The sequence below is a fragment of the Pristiophorus japonicus genome, chromosome 6, assembly GCF_044704955.1.
Source record: "Pristiophorus japonicus isolate sPriJap1 chromosome 6, sPriJap1.hap1, whole genome shotgun sequence".
Classification (NCBI taxonomy): domain Eukaryota; kingdom Metazoa; phylum Chordata; class Chondrichthyes; family Pristiophoridae; genus Pristiophorus; species Pristiophorus japonicus.
The window spans coordinates 95,141,185-95,158,437 of NC_091982.1; the positions used below are offsets into that span (position 1 = coordinate 95,141,185).

Here is a 17,253-nt window from a genome sequence, read left to right on the forward strand (position 1 = left end):
ATCCGGGAGGGCGCTGAGCACCTCGAGTCTTGTTGCCGAGAGCATGCAGAAATCAAGCGCAGACAGCGGAAGGAGCGTGCGGCAAACCAGACTCCCCACCCACCCTTTCCTTCAACGACTGTCTGTCCCACTTGAGCTGGAGACTGTAATTCCCGTATTGGACTGTACAGTCACCTGAGAACTGTACTAGAGTGGACTGCCTAGGATGATGATGATGATGATCTCTTGTTACTTGCTGCAAATGAACATGCAGCTTTTCAGCACTGTAACCCCTCCTGGGTCAATGCACACAGGTACAGACACAAATCTATTGAAAAGTTGTACTGTTCCAAATCTTTATAGGCATGAAATCTTAATTTGAAATTCTGGGTTTCGGTCTGTTTTTAGAGGATCAGAAATGCCTGTCGTTCAAAGAATGAGCTTAATGCATCAGCGCACAAAACTAAATTGTTGGTGAGAGGGTAGTCCTTACTGTATGCAAAACTGCTCTACAAGACTACAAAGATGCTTCATTACCAGTGACCAGAAATTCCTATTGCAAGTATTCATCGGACATCCTTTGGTCTGCTATCTTTGTCAACCAGTTAGCATATTTAAAATAAGCAGATTAATTTCTAGGTTAATATAACAGAGAAGTAAATGTTATATGTGGTAAGAGTTTGTCCACTCATTTCGTCAATAGTATTTTTTAGGTTAACGATGTATTTACCCTGCCTCATGAAATGACAATGGATTGAATATACACCGCCCAGCAAGAACTTGATTTCTTTGAGTGCCACATTTTTGCATTTATGAAACCAGATTCAATTTTGGGGACTCAGTTACTGTCTTGTGAGTCTCCTTAGTGAATCAGGGGTATGGACATATCCCTAATTTGTAATAGATAGGAAAATGGGCATATTCACCTCTACATCTTATAAGAGCAAATACAACCATCCTGTAATTTCTTCGCACAAGATAAATCAGGTCACGAAAATAGCCACGGACCATGAACTCATTCTTCCACAGTGAAGTAGCCAGGATTTTCATCAAGGTCTCCGCCCACCCAAGTGCCGTCCAAAGTGTCGCCGATAGCCGCCGAGATACCAGACGGTACTTTGGGTGGGATATTCATGGCCGAGGTCCCTCAAAGGTTGGCAGGTGGCAAATGGACAGCGTACACCGCCAATCTGGGTGGCAGCAGGCGGGAGGTCTCATTCTCGTCAGCAGAGTCAAAGACCTGAAAAAAAAAAATCACCATTAAAAAATACAAAAACTATCCGAAGACCTTCAGGGGATCCCATGCAGGTAAGTCGCTGTTGAAATGTTTTTTTTAAATGTTCGCTTACCTTTTTTTCAGGTTCTTCAGAAATACCTTCGGGGACAGACCAGCCTACAGCCAGCGGTCCAACCCCATTCTGCCGCCGAGTCCCACTGACTCCCACCCGTAGGAATCTGGGAGCTCAGTGGGTGGGAGCTCAGTTGTGCCACTCGGCCGTCCACTGACATCACCGGGTGGTTCCCGGCGGTTCTCCCCTCCCGCCCGCTTCAGCCCGCCTCCAAAGTGGCACTGGGCAGATCTTCAGGAGGAATGTCGGCAGTTGGCGGCAGCGGGCAGTGGCCTGATGAATTTTGACCCCCAGGTTCTGATCCCACTCTTGGGTCACTGGAGGAAACAAAGACAGTTAGAATCACACATCTCACACTCAGGCTATACCATGAGAAATATCCTTCAGGACAAGGAGATAGAACATGGCTTCTGAAAGGCCATGCCAACCGGAATCAGAACTGACCTGAAATGGGAAAAGTTCAGGTATTTATGAATTGAGCTTGAATTGGCTCACACTAAAATAATAATAGATGGTAGTAGCTTGCGAACCACTCAGCAGGGAAATTTGAAGCAAGACATGAAAAGTGGTGATGTTGTACTCAGAAGTGGTGGGCTGCGATTTTTCCTAGCGGGTCGGGAGCGAGGCGGGCGACATCCATAGCAGGTCCCAGCCCGCTGCCGGTTCCATCCCGCTCTATTGAAGTGATTTTTACCTTGATGGGGCTTGTTAAGCCCGCCCAGCAAGGTTCCCGGGCAATTAAAAGGAACAGTTCTGACGACGCCATTTCATTCCTTATAGGGACCGCATTCACATTGATTTTGACATTTGTGCTGTCAGTGTTCTACAGCATTGAGATGCTACAAACACTGACCAGCTCTGCACAGAGGTGCACGGCTGCACCCAGGCTCTCCCACGACTCACCATGTGCTTATGGAGGGAGTCACAGCATGCAGACCCGTCTCTGAGCCTGCCCTCTCAGCACCGGCAAAACTTCTAGCCATGATGTTTTGTCTCTTTAGAGATCTAATGTGGAGGGAGGGGGGGGAACAGTCTGAAAATTCTATCTTGGGGCTAACATTCTGAAATCAGATCACTGGAAGCTTGCGTTCCTTGTCAAACAGCCACCCGCTAAGTTGGATTTAATTTTGTTCTCTTCACATTAATCATGTAGATAATCTAATTGAGCAAGAAGTCAATAGAGACTATGAAGATGATATTTCATTGGCTACAAAAAGATAATTTTGCCACTTTGCTTCAATATGAGTTTGTAAATGTTTTTGCTGTCCGAATTAAAGTTAATTTCAAATTGAAGTATAAAATCAAAATACTGTGGATGCTGGAATCTTATGAAGGGTCATCGACCTGAAACATTGGGCGAAACTTTCCATCGGGATCACCCAGTTACCGCCCATTTAACCGCTGAGATTGAGTTTAATGCCCATATTTGAGTAAAAATGGAAACTGACGCCCAATTATCGCCCATTTATCGCCAGCATAAATTTCGGCATACAATTAACGCTGGGAATTAGCTGAACCGCCCGCCGATATTTTTTTAAAAAACTTGACGTCATCACTCATGCACCGCCCAGAAGACTGTTTATAATGGAAACTAACGCCCAAATACCACCCAGATTATCGCCGAGCGCTACTTTCAGCATCTCGCCCATATACCACCCAAATGATCGCTCGCCCAAAAAGACGCTCAAGAAAAGCTGCGTTCACCTGACCTTAACCCAGCCGTATGGATGCCATTTTGTAACTCAGGACTTTTCCTAAAAGGCTGCTTCAAGTTCATGGGAGCTTTGACGTAATTCGTGAGTGCTTTTAAGGTGGTTTTAAAAGGCTCAAATTTTCCCAGCCCCTTTTTCTGGTGCCCTCACCCAAGGTGCGGCGCTTTTGTCCACATCCAAGCGTGCCGAAAATCTTCCTACCGATTCTGGCTGCTCCCCAGTCTCTCCTCGGTGGTGGTGTAGTGTGGCTCAGTGGATTGGGGGCAGAGCCAGGTCCCAGCACTGAATACAGTGCTGGGACCTCTGCACATGCATGCTAGAGTCTGTGCGCATGTGCAGTAGCTCCTGGCAGGCCGAATCTGTGAGAACGCACTGCAGGCTGTGTGGGAGGGGCCCAAAGCACACCGTCCCTAGCCCTGGCCGAATGGATTCCCTCATCGGCAGCCTGCTGCGTTTACTAAGGTAGGACTTCTATTTTTTATGTGTTATTTACTGATTGATTGATTGCTTATTACTTTGGTCTTGGTGCTTTAGGTGCAGGGTTCCTTCTATTTTTTATTTGTTAATTAATTGTTTATTACTTTTTGTGCTTTGTTTAGTGCTTGGTGCAAATATACTGCTTTGTTTCGTGCTTGGTGCTTTAAATGTACTTATGCTTCTTTAATGTTGTTATGAAGGTGTTTAGTGCAATGCAAGGTCCCCTTCCCCTTCCTCCCCCCCCCCCCCCCCCCGCATCTCTGGCTGCCTGAGCTGATTTCTTAAACCGCAAGTTTTTTCTGAATGAACAAAAGTGACCATTTATGCTGGCCTAAGTTAGTTTGGAGTAACTTTTAGCTGGCTAAACTTGCTTAAATGGCCAAAATAGGCATAAGTGGCTGGTAACGCCCCCTTTTGAAAAAAAAACTAAACCAAAAATAAACCTAACTAACTCACTTGCACTAGTGCAAATTAAATGGCCAGAATTGCAACTAAAAAGATACTTCAGAAAAATCAAGTTGCTCCAAAAAATACGGAACAACTCCTGGGGAAATTTGGACTTATTATCTCTTGACAACCATCTAATCATATTGTGGTGAATTTTGAGTTTCTATTGTGTTTTTAAAGGACAATGTAATAATTTTGAAGACATATAAATAAGGCATTTATAGTAATGGAGTATGTAATTTCTCAGCCAGTATTGATGACTACGCACATGCTGCAGAATAGAGATGGGAGAAGGTTAATTGAAAAGCATTATGTGCCCAATCAAAGAGTTGGCAGACTGCTAAGGAGGAGGAGACCTTACACCCAATGCACTTACATGGATAAGCGATCATACCTGAACATATGCCTTAGAAGGCTGCGCTTCCGAAAGGAGGTCATCAGTGAGATATGCCAGCTAACTAAGGGAGATCTGCAGCCTGCCAGCACCATCAAGACCACATGGCCCATTGATGTCAAGGTTACTGCTGCACTTTTCTTCTATGCATCGGGCTCCTTTCAGGCCTCAGCTGGTGACATTTGTGGTATTTCACAGCTCGCCACACATTGCTGCATTCGGCAGGTGGATGAAGCCCTTTACGGTCGCAGGATGGACTTTATAAACTTCCCTATGGCCAGGGAGGCACAGATTGAGAGGGCTTTAGGTTTCTCTAGAATAGCAAACTTTTCCATGTGCAGAGAGCAATAGACTGTACGCACATCGCCCTGTGAGCACCTTTACAGGATGCAGAGGTGTTTCGGAACCGAAAGGGATTCCACACCCTGAATGTGCAACTCGTTGTCGACCACAAGCAAATAATCATGGCAGTAAATGCAACATTTCCAGGGAGCATCCATGATGTGCACATCTTGCATGAGAGCACTGTCTCTGACCTGTTTAACAGTCAGCCACAAGTCATGATTGGATGCAGGGGATAAAGGATAGGCCTTGCCAGCTGGCTAATGGCCCCACTGCGTAAAAGCCAGGCGGAAGCCAAGAAGGGCTACAACGAAAGCCACATAGCCACACGCAATATCGTCGATGCCTGGACCACTCAGGAGGCGAATTACAATACCACCCTGAGCAGGTCGCTCAGTTCATTGTGGTGTGCTGCATGTTGCATAACTTAACGATCAGGAGGGGACAAGAATTGCCAGATGGGACTGCCGGTCCACCTCAGGAGAGAGGAGAGGCGGAGGAGGAGGACGAGAAAGTGGACGAGGACCTCAGGAAGAACAATCAGGCTGGCATTGAAACCATAACCCCACCCCATCCTAGACCGTAGAAACAGCCCGGTGGTAGATACGCAGCTGCAAGACTGTTGTGTCCGCAGCTCATAAATGAACGCTTTACGCTACGTTGGTGACAGTTACAGTTGTGTTACATTACATTTCATCTTTGCCTTGCCTGGCCTGGCTTCGCCATTGCTTGCAAACTTTGTATATGTTTAACATTTCTGTTATTGGAAGACACTGCACAACAATGTTAAGTTAAATAAAATATTTTAATGAATAGAAAAGTTGTAAAGACATTTTTTTTAAACAATAAACACCCATCAATCCCCCCCACCCCCACCCCCCCACGCCAACAGTGAACATTTTTTAATTAACAATAAATAACAATAATAACATTAACAACAGCATAAAATATAACGGTATAACAACAATAATAACAATCTTTCAAAAACAATTATAAATATAACACCCACCCACCTACCCAACAGTCAACAAGTTTATTAATAACATGAATAATAATAATAATAAGAGTACAAAAAATTAAATTTCCCACCCTCCCCTACTTGCGGCCATGCCTCTCCTTGCCTATACTGCCCACTCCCGCCCCCGCCCGATCTGAACCCCACGTCTCCCCTTTGTACACACTCCAAGCTGTCTTGTAACAGGGCACATCGAGCATTGCTGTGGTGTAGGGGCTGATGGCAGAGTCAAAGACAGAGCTGGAGATGAAGAGGACGTTTCCAAAGAAACGTTCTCCGAGTCAGAAGCAACTGCTTCCCCCTGACTCGCATGTGTCGATGGCAATGGCGGTTCGGCACTTTGGGGTGCAGTGCTGTATTCCGGGACCACAGGTTGTCCTCTGGCATCCATGGACTCGGCTATTCTCTCCATTACCGCTGACTGCGATAGTCTCCTGCGAGACTATCGCAGTCAGAGCGGCAACGTGTCCAGTTAACTCACCTATTGCTCTCGACAAATGTCGACACTCGTCCTGGACAGTTCAACCATGTCCATGCTGACATCTGCCGGTCTTTGAGCAGTGCGACCTCGCTGAACCAACCTCTGCGGGGTCAGCACAGGCATTGGATCACTCAGGGTGCCATGCTGCACGGACCTTGGCCCCGCTGCGTCCTCGGTGGATGAGGACGTGGCACAGGAACATAGGAAGACCCCACTGCAGGCGCCTCCTCCTCACTGTCCTCGGTGGATAAGAGGACCTGTAACAGTACAGGAGAGGCTCTTGCCTCCTCACCTTCAGAGACAACCTGCAGAACCTGGGAAACCTAGGGAGCCTGGGGAATATGGGGAGCCTGGAGAGCCTGGGGAACCTGGGAAACCTAGGGAGCCTGGGAAACCTGGGGAGCCTGGGGAGCCCGGGGAACCTGGGGAACCTGGGGAGCCTGGGGAACATGGGGAACCTGGGAAACCTGGTGAACCTTGGGAGCCTGGGAAACCTGGGGAGCCTGGGGAGCCTGGGGAACATGGGGAACCTGGGAAACCTGTAGAGCCTGGGGAACCTGGGAAACCTAGGGAGCCTGGGAAACCTAGGGAGCCCGGGGAGCCTGGGGAACATGGGGAACCTGGTGAACCTTGGGAGCCTGGGAAACCTGGGGAGCCTGGGAAACCTGGGGAGCATGGGAAACCTGTGGAACCTGGAGAGCATGGAAAACCTGGGGAGCCTGGGAAACCTGGGGAGCCTGGGGAAACCTGGGGAGCCTGGGAAACCTGGGAAACCTGGGGAGCCTGGAAAACTTGGGGAGCCTGGGAAACCTGGGAAACCTGGGGAGCCTGGAAAACCTGGGGAGCCTGGGTAACCTGGGAAACCTGGGGAGCCTGGAAAACCTGGGGAGCCTGGGTAACCTGGGAAACCTGGGGAGCCTGGGAAACCTGGGGAGCCTGGGTAACCTGGGAAACCTGGGGAGCCTGGGGAACATGGGGAGCCTGGGGAACATGGGGAGCCTGGAAAACCTGGGGAGCCTGGGAAACCTAGGGAGCCTGGGGAACATGGGGAACCTGGGAAACCTGGTGAACCTTGGGAGCCTGGGAAATCTGTGGAACCTGGGGAGCCTGGGAAACCTAGGGAGCCCGGGGAACCTGGGGAGCATGGGGAACCTGGGAAACTTGGGGAACCTGGGAAACTTGGGAAACCTGGGGAGCCTGGGAAACCTGGGGAGCCTGGGGAAACCTGGGGAAACCTGGGGAGCCTGGGAAACCTGGGGAGCCTGGGAAACCTGGGAAACCTGGGGAGCCTGGAAAACCTGGGGAGCCTGGGAAACCTGGGAAACCTGGGGAGCCTGGAAAACCTGGGGAGCCTGGAAAACCTGGGAAACCTGGGGAACATGGGGAACCTGGGAAACCTGGTGAACCTTGGGAGCCTGGGAAATCTGTGGAACCTGGGGAGCCTGGGAAACCTGGGGAGCCTGGGAAACCTGGGAAACCTGGGGAGCCTGGAAAACCTGGGGAGCCTGGAAAACCTGGGAAACCTGGGGAGCCTGGAAAACCTGGGGAGCCTGGGAAACCTAGGGAGCCTGGGGAACATGGGGAACCTGGGAAACCTGGTGAACCTTGGGAGCCTGGGAAATCTGTGGAACCTGGGGAGCCTGGGAAACCTAGGGAGCCCGGGGAACCTGGGGAGCATGAGGAACCTGGGAAACTTGGGGAACCTGGGAAACTTGGGAAACCTGGGGAGCCTGGGAAACCTGGGAAACCTGGGGAGCCTGGGGAAACCTGAGGAGCCTGGGAAACCTGGGAAACCTGGGGAGCCTGGAAAACCTGGGGAGCCTGGGAAACCTGGGAAACCTGGGGAGCCTGGAAAACCTGGGGAGCCTGGGTAACCTGGGAAACCTGGGGAGCCTGGAAAACCTGGGGAGCCTGGGTAAACTGGGAAACCTGGGGAGCCTGGAAAACCTGGGGAGTCTGGGGAACCTAGGGAGCCTGGGGAACATGGGGAGCCTGGGAAACCTGTGGAACCTGGGGAGCCTGGGAAATCTGTGGAACCTGGGGAGCCTGGGAAACCTAGGGAGCCCGGGGAACCTGGGGAGCATGGGGAACCTGGGAAACTTGGGGAACCTGGGGAGCCTGGGAAACCTGGGAAACCTGGGGAGCCTGGGAAACCTGGGAAACCTGGGGAGCCTGGGGAGCCTGGAAAACCTGGGAAACCTGGGGAGCCTGGGAAACTTGGGAAACCTGGGGAGCCTGGGAAACCTGGGGAGCCTGGGAAACCTGGGAAACCTGGGGAGCCTGGGGAGCCTGGAAAACCTGGGGAGCCTGGGAAACCTGGGGAGCCTGGGAAACCAGGGGAGCCTGGAAAACCAGGGGAGCCTGGAAAACCTGGGGAGCCTGGGAAACCTGGGGAGCCTGGAAAACTTGGGAAACCTGGGGAGCCTGGAAAACCTGGGGAGCCTGGAAAACTTGGGAAACCTGGGGAGCCTAGGAAACCTGGGGAGCCTGGAAAACTTGGGAAACCTGGGGAGTCTAGGAAACCTGGGGAGCCTGGAAAACCTGGGGAGCCTGGAAAACTTGGGAAACCTGGGGAGCCTAGGAAACCTGGGGAGCCTGGGAAACCTGGGGAACCTGGAAAACTTGGGAAACCTGGGGAGCCTGGGAAACCTGGGGAGCCTGGGGAACCTGGGGAACCTGGAAAACTTGGGGAGCCTGGGAAACCTGGGGAGCCTGGAAAACTTGGGAAACCTGGGGAGCCTGGGAAACCAGGGGAGCCTGGAAAACCTGGGGAGCCTGGTAACCCAGAAAACATAAATGAGGTTAGAGGAAGAGAAGGGGATGCCAGGGTGACATGAGAGTGTTTATGCTATGCAGTCATGTGTACGAGGAGCAACACCGTTGCTATAAATATCACAGACAGACATCACTTATAATTAACATCACGATACTACAGAATCTGCATTGCATTACAATAATATTTCATGATCCCATCATTAATTACATAACATTACATCAATCATATGTTGTACTGAAATGGCATTAAATTCCTTTAAATCACCAATGGTTTATACATCACTCACGTGGCACAAGAACAGTTTCAGCACCAACACGGGTGGCTGACCGATAGTGGACCCTCACTCAGGCCAACGCCCAGTTTTCAAGGTCAGTCAATGAGGATATATCTGCTGGTCCTCCCCCAGTACGCCTCTGCTCCATCCGGTTTTTTGACAGTTTCTGCTGCAAAGGTGACAAGAGCATAGCATAAGCTCACTGCCTAGGTACTATTACAGATATGACAGATATCAGATATTATTATTATTACACAACACACACAACACAACACACATAACACACACAGCACACACATAATCCATAATTAGTCATCGCCCTTGCGAGTCATCATTAACGTTATATGCTAATACACTTCGCATGCAATTGAATACACGGTTATATCTACGGTCTGAGAATAAATGTAATAAGATCGAGGTTAGGAACTAACGCATGACACCAAGATTACCAGCCTAATTACAATCCAGCAGATCTCCATTCGAATTAATGAGTCATTGCATCATTACAATTTATTTAATAAATTTAATACTGACTCTTCCGGAACCAACAAGGTCGTTCCAGCGCTTGTGGCACTGGTTAGGCTCACGGACTTCATGTGTTGTGGAAGAGACTACTTTGGCGATCTCTGCCCAGATATGTTGGTAAACCTGGGGGTTGGTTTCCCACGACCACCCCGGGTCAATTGGGCCCAACGACTTTTGATCTCATGAACGAGGGCAGCATTGGCCTCCTTAGAAAAGCACTTTGCGCACCTTCTACCACCCATTTCCTCTCCCATCTCACCCAGATAACTCCCTTCAGCCACTTCCTCCACCTCTACATCAACTTGCTCCATTGTCACAAAAATCTATTAATTTCTTTTAATCACAAAAATCTCCACTACTCTGCAGACCAGCTTTCCACAAACAACCACTCCTCTCTCTCGCTCTCTGTTCTGCACATGGGAAGGTGACCCCTGACCTCCAGAATCGCGGGAAAAGTTAATCACAAAAAACAAAACCACGCATGCGCGGAATGGCCATTGCTATGGACGCCGGTCTTGCACGATGAAATAAATCACTAATGCCCACTTCACATCGCTACGGCTAACCCCCAAATTAAAAAATGGAAACTAGCAGGTTTTAAAATGGGCGATATTCCAGCCATCCCAAAAAATATTATTACTTATGCCGGAAATATCACCTATTTTTCAGCGATATAGACCACGATGCAAAGCCTAGCCCTATGTGTGCCATTATCACGGGTTTTGTAGAGAATTTTGAATCGAAAGTCTCAGAAGTCGGTCACATGGTTATATTTTCTGAATTAACCCAACTGGCTCAGTCGGTTGATGCGAGTCCCTCTTCACTACATATATGGCACCCCTAAGTTGAGAATGAGGTGATATGGTGAGGCTCAATATAAATATTTATAGTATTGAAAAAGTGATCAAAGGCTTTGCAAAAACACTTAAGTTATGGTTTGCATTTATTCATCTTTTATTTTTAACTTTTATTATGCTCAGGCATCATAAATTTCCACATGGCAGTGATTGGCAGATTTTCCTTTGGATGTAAATTATTTTACAATGTTATCTGTATCTCAGTGGAAGCACTTTCACCTCTGAGTCGGAAAGTTTTAGGCACAAGTACCACTTTGTCATGTATGTAGACCATGTATACTAACTGTATAGTCACATAAGATGTGCCACCAGAGGGCACTGCGGTGGGAGACCTGAGGGTCACCTGCATAGGTGCAGGGCCCAGTATAAAAGGCTGCCCACCATGCTTGTGCCTCACTCTGGAGTTACAATAAATGGGACGAAGGTCACAACAGCTCAAATACAATACTAGACCTCGTGGAGTCATTCATAAGAGTGTTAAAGAGGAGCATTCGTAATAAGGTGGATGAATTAACTGCACAGATAGCTGTTAATGGATATGATGTAATTGGGATTACGGAGACATGGCTCCAGGGTAACCAAGGCTGGGAACTCAACATCCAGAGGTATGCAATATTCAGGAAGGATAGACAGGAAGAAAACATAGAAACATAGAAAATAGGTGCAGGAGTAGGCCATTCGGCCCTTCGAGCCTGCACCACCATTCAATAAGATCATGGCTGATCATTCACCTCAGTACCCCTTTCCTGCTTTCGCTTCATACCCCTTGATCCCTTTAGCCGTAAGGGCTATATCTAACTCCCTCTTGAATATATCCAATGAAATGGCATCAACAACTCCCTGCGGTAGGGAATTCCACAGGTTCACCACTCTCTGAGTGAAGACGTTTCTCCTCATCTCAGTCCTAAATGGCTTACCCCTTATCCTTAGACTGTGTCCCCTGTAAGGGGGGGTGGTCTCTATGAGGGGGTCAGGTTCCCTGCTGACCAACTTCAGCGGTTCGAATCGCTCCCACTCCCTTGGGTTCTGTACTCTGAATTTATTTGGGGTGGGGTGACAAAAGTGCAAAGGACACTGGTTTGATGCAAAGAACTTTGTTTTTATTACAGGCAAAGTAATACAGGCTTATTACTCTAGTAAGAAAATACAAGGCCAAACTTACAATCACTCTAATTAAGAATACAAGGAAAGGTACAAGGTCAAACTTAAAATCACAAATCACTCTAATAAAGAACCATGCAATACACATTCAAAGGGGGTCACAATAAATTATACTGTCACAGGACGGGAGAGTGGAGAGCACCAGTTCAAACTGTCACAGGACGGGAGAGTGGAGAGCACCAGTTCCAACTGTCACAGGATAGAGAGTGGAGAGCACCAGTTCAAACTGTCACAGGAGAGAGAGAGTGGAGAGCACCAGTTCAAACTGTCACAGGAGAGAGAGTGGAGAGCACCAGTTCAAACTGTCACAGGAGAGAGAGAGTGGAGAGCACCAGTTCAAACTGTCACAGGACGGGAGAGTGGAGAGCATCAGTTCCAACTGTCACAGGATAGAGAGTGAAGAGCACCAGTTCAAACTGTCACAGGAGAGAGAGTGGAGAGCACCAGTTCAAACTGTCACAGGACGGGAGAGTGGAGAGCACCAGTTCAAACTGTCACAGGACGGGAGAGTGGAGAGCATCAGTTCCAACTGTCACAGGATAGAGAGTGGAGAGCACCAGTTCAAACTGTCACAGGACGGGAGAGTAGAGAGCATCAGTTCCAACTGTTACAGGATAGAGAGTGGAGAGCACCAGTTCCAACTGTCACAGGACGGGAGAGTGGAGAGCATCAGTTCCAACTGTCACAGGATAGAGAGTGGAGAGCACCAGTTCAAACTGTCACAGGACGGGAGAGTGGAGAGCAGCAATTCCAACTGTCACAGGACGGGAGAGTGGAGAGCACCAGCTCGAACTGTCGCAGGACGGGAGAGTGGAGAGCACCAGTTCCAACTGTCACAGGACGGGAGAGTGGAGAGCATCAATTCCAACTGTCACAGGACGGGAGAGTGGAGAGCACCAGTTCCAACTGTCACAGGACGGGAGAGTGGAGAGCATCAATTCCAACTGTCACAGGACGGGAGAGTGGAGAGCACCAGTTCAAACTGTCACAGGAGAGAGAGTGGAGAGCACCAGTTCAAACTGTCACAGGACGGGAGAGTGGAGAGCACCAGTTCAAACTGTCACAGGAGAGAGGGTGGAGAGCACCAGTTCAAACTGTCACAGGATGGGAGAGTGGACAGCACCAGTTCCAACTGTCACAGGAGAGAGAGTGGAGAGCACCAGTTCAAACTGTCACAGGAGAGAGAGTGGAGAGCACCAGTTCAAACTGTCACAGGACGGGAGAGTGGAGAGCACCAGTTCAAACTGTCACAGGACGGGAGAGTGGAGAGCATCAGTTCCAACTGTCACAGGATAGAGAGTGGAGAGCACCAGTTCAAACTGTCACAGGACGGGAGAGTGGAGAGCATCAGTTCCAACTGTCACAGGATAGAGAGTGGAGAGCACCAGTTCCAACTGTCACAGGACGGGAGAGTGGAGAGCACCAGTTCCAACTGTCGCAGGAGAGAGAGTGGAGAGCACCAGCTCCAACTGTCACAGGACGGGAGAGTGGAGAGCACCAGTTCCAACTGTCACAGGACGGGAGAGTGGAGAGCACCAGCTCCAACTGTCACAGGACGGGAGAGTGGAGAGCACCAGTTCCAACTGTCACAGGACGGGAGAGTGGAGAGCACCAGTTCCAACTGTCACAGGACGGGAGAGTGGAGAGCACCAGTTCCAACTGTCACAGGACGGGAGAGTGGAGAGCATCAATTCCAACTGTCACAGGACGGGAGAGTGGAGAGCACCAGTTCAAACTGTCACAGGAGAGAGAGTGGAGAGCACCAGTTCAAACTGTCACAGGACGGGAGAGTGGAGAGCACCAGTTCAAACTGTCACAGGAGAGAGGGTGGAGAGCACCAGTTCAAACTGTCACAGGATGGGAGAGTGGAGAGCACCAGTTCCAACTGTCACAGGAGAGAGAGTGGAGAGCACCAGTTCAAACTGTCACAGGATGGGAGAGTGGAGAGCACCAGTTCCAACTGTTACAGGATGGGAGAGTGGAGAGCACCAGTTCAAACTGTCACAGGATGGGAGAGTGGAGAGCATCAGTTCCAACTGTCACAGGACGGGAGAGTGGAGAGCACCAGTTCCAACTGTCACAGGATGAGAGAGTGGAGAGCACCAGTTCAAACTGTCACAGGACGGGAGAGTGGAGAGCACCAGTTCCAACTGTTACAGGATGGGAGAGTGGAGAGCACCAGTTCAAACTGTCACAGGACGGGAGAGTGGAGAGCACCAGTTCCAACTGTCACAGGATGGGAGAGTGGAGAGCACCAGTTCCAACTGTCGCAGGAGAGAGAGTGGAGAGCACCAGTTCAAACTGTCACAGGAGCATCCAGTCATGCCCCGGTAACTGCCCCCAAAGGAAGTGGAGTGTGGGAAATTGCACTCCGCTTCCAGTGAGGGGTGGTAAGGCCAATTCTGCGGCGGGAGCAGGACTTCCACGCTGGGGGCTAAAATTCCCGGCCCCAGAAGGTTACCGCCCCCAAGATGGGAGCCTGTGCGGGGAGGCAGAGGGAAGTGGAGGGGAGACGGGGGTGGGGGATGGAAGGGAGAGTGGTGGAGGTGGGGGACGGAGAAACCCAGGGCGGGGGATGGGAGGGGCCACATTGCAGCGGAGGTCTGGGGGGGGGCGAAGTGTGTTGGAGGAGCGAGTCTGGGGGCTCTGTGCCTCGGTGCGGGAAGTGTTCGGAGTGGGGTGGACGGGTTGACTGCGCAGATGGCGGTTGGTGGACGTGGTGTGGTTGGTGTCGTGGCCCCAGGGTGGCCGGGGCTGGGGGCTCAACATCCGGGGATGTTCGGCATTTGGGAAGGATTCTGATGGGGCGGGGCGGGTTGGGTGCGGGGGGAGTGTTCCTGGTGTTGGGTGAGTCCGGAGCCGGGGTGGGGGGGGGGCACGGTCTTGGGATGGGGGGTGGGCTGTTTGGGGCTGGGATGGGGAGAGACTCCTTCACTCAGGGAGTTGTTGGCCTGTGGGGTTCCCTGCCGCGGAGAGTTGTTGATGCCGGTTCATTGGATGTGTTCGGGAGGGAGTTGGATGTGGTCCTTGCGGCTGGGGGGGGTCGGGGTGTGTGGAGGGGGCGTGCGTGGGGTTGGGTGATCAGCCATGATCTTGTTGAATGGTGGTGCAGGCTCGAAGGGCCGAATGGCCTATCCTGCACCTATTTTCTATGTTTCTATGTTTCTATACTTCCCAACTCCCAATACCTAATTCTAGCTAGGTTAGACTCCAGGGCATGCAGGGACTATGCTTACCAACCCTTTTTGATAGTTAACGGTAGATCACGGTTGTTTTTCCCTTGATACCACATTGACTGTGGTCGGTCGCTGCTGCGATGGTGATGTTCTTCCTTCCTTCAGGACTTCGAGGCTGGAGAAGTTAGATTACAACTGTCGCGTTGGTTTCTTTCCTTGTCTTGATGACATACTCGCAGTATAGCACCTGGTGTAGTATGGCATCTGAGGTAGCAGCAGCCTTGTAGCAACCACCTAATCTCTGTTGAAAACAGGGGTCAGTTATTCGATTTCAGTGTTCTAATCTTGCCGCTAAATCTGTTCAAAATCCTTTGTATAATTTAGGCGAGCTTGGTTCTTCTTTGTAATATTTTGTCGGGCTTGTTAAAAGTTGATATGTCTAGGGTGGGTTGATGTTTGAAAACTGTTTCCTGATGGAAATACTAGTTTGGTAATTGCAATGTCCTTTTGTGCTGAGTCTTTTGCATACAGGCTGGATTGGGCCTCTTTGTGATGTATATGCTGAAATGGTTGTCCAGACCCACGTTGATGGGTAGCTACCTCTGGGTGATTTTGTGATGTTAATGTCTCTTGTGGGGGAAGGATTTTCGAATACTCATTCTTCCAGACAGGTTAACTCAGTCCTCACACCCAGGTAGCTTTACTAAATTAGACTGTCTCTTGCTAGTTCTGTAGGTCCACACACAGCCTTGAGTTTGTCTTTTAAAATCCAAAATTCTATTAAAGTTTATAGTTTCTTCCATAAACACTTTAGAGTTCCAAACTTTTCGGTAGGTAGTCCCAACTTAAATTTCCTTTTGAATGAGCCCAAACACAGGGGGACTTTCTTGTTAATTTTGCATTCCTTCACCCCTGGTTCTGTACTTGGCCAACATTGGGAACATTCTTCCTGCATCTAACCTGTCCAGTCCCGTCAGAATTTTATATGTTTCTATGAGATCCCCTCTCATTCTTCTAAACTCCAGTGAATACAGGCCCAGTCGATCCAGTCTCTCATTATATGTCAGTCCTGCCATACCAAGAATCAGTTTGGTGAACCTTCGCTGCACTCCCTCAATAGCAAGAACGTCCTTCCTCAGATTAGGAGACAAAAACTGAACACAATATTCCAGACGAGGTCTCACTAAGGCCCTGTACAACTGCAGTAAGACCCCCCTGCTCCTATACTCAAATCCCCTAGCTATGAAGGCCAACATACCATTTGCCTTCTTCACCGCCTGCTTTACCTGCATGCCAACTTTCAATGACTGATATATCATGACACCCAGGTCTCGTTGCACCTCCCCTTTTCCTAATGTGCCGCCATTCAGATAATATTCTGCCTTCGTCTTTTTGCTACCAAAGTGGATAACCTCACCGTTATCCACATTATACTGCATCTGCCATGCATTTGCCCACTCACTTAACCTGTCCAAGTCACCCTGCAGCCTCTTAGCATCCTCCTCACAGCTCACACCGCCACGCAGCTTAGTGTCATCTGCAAACTACTATTTCTAGGGCCACTTCCTTAAGTACTCTAGGATGCAGACTATCAGGCCCCGGGGATTTATCAGCCTTCAATCCCATCAATTTCCTTAACACAATTTCCTGCCTAATAAGGATTTCCTTCAGTTCCTCCTTCTCACTAGATACTCGGTCCCCTAGTATTTCCAGAAGGTTATTTATGTCTTCCTTCGTGAAGACAGAACCAAAATATTTGTTCAACTGGTCCGTCATTTCTTTGTTCCCCATTATAAATTCACCTGAATCTGACTGCAAAGGACCTACGTTTGTCCTCACTAATCTTTTTCTCTTCACATATCTATAGAAGCTTTTGCAGTCAGTTTTAATGTTCCCAGCAAGCTTCCTCTCATACTCTATGTTCCCCCTCCTTTTGTCCTCCTCTGCTGAATTATAACATTCTCCCAGTCCTCAGGTTTGATGCTTTGTCTGGCCAATTTATATGCCTCTTCCTTGGATTTAACACTATCCTTAATTTCCCTTGTTAGCCACGGTTGAGCCACCTTCCCCGTTTTATTTTTACTCCAAACAGGGAGGTGGTTAAAGAGAATGTTAACACAATAGTAAGGATGGACATTAGCTTGGATGATGTGGAATCTATATGGGTAGAGCTGCGAAACACTAAAGGACAGAAAACATTAGTGGGATTTGTGTACAGACCACCAAACAGTAGTATGGAGGTTGGGGATGGAATCAAACAGGAAATTAGGGATGCGTGCAATAAGATT

General features: G+C 49.4%; 1 protein-coding gene across 1 annotated transcript; it reads left to right on the plus strand.

The window, feature by feature from the left end:
* The first annotated feature begins 6,537 nt into the window (after nucleotides 1–6,537).
* LOC139266140 (collagen alpha-1(III) chain-like) lies at nucleotides 6,538–9,033 on the plus strand. The gene is made up of 4 exons (XM_070883984.1): nucleotides 6,538–6,737; nucleotides 7,227–7,407; nucleotides 7,503–7,852; nucleotides 8,256–9,033. Exons 1-4 carry the CDS (start codon nucleotides 6,538–6,540, stop codon nucleotides 9,031–9,033), a joined length of 1,509 nt encoding a protein of 502 aa, XP_070740085.1.
* Nucleotides 9,034–17,253: the final 8,220 nt, after the last annotated feature.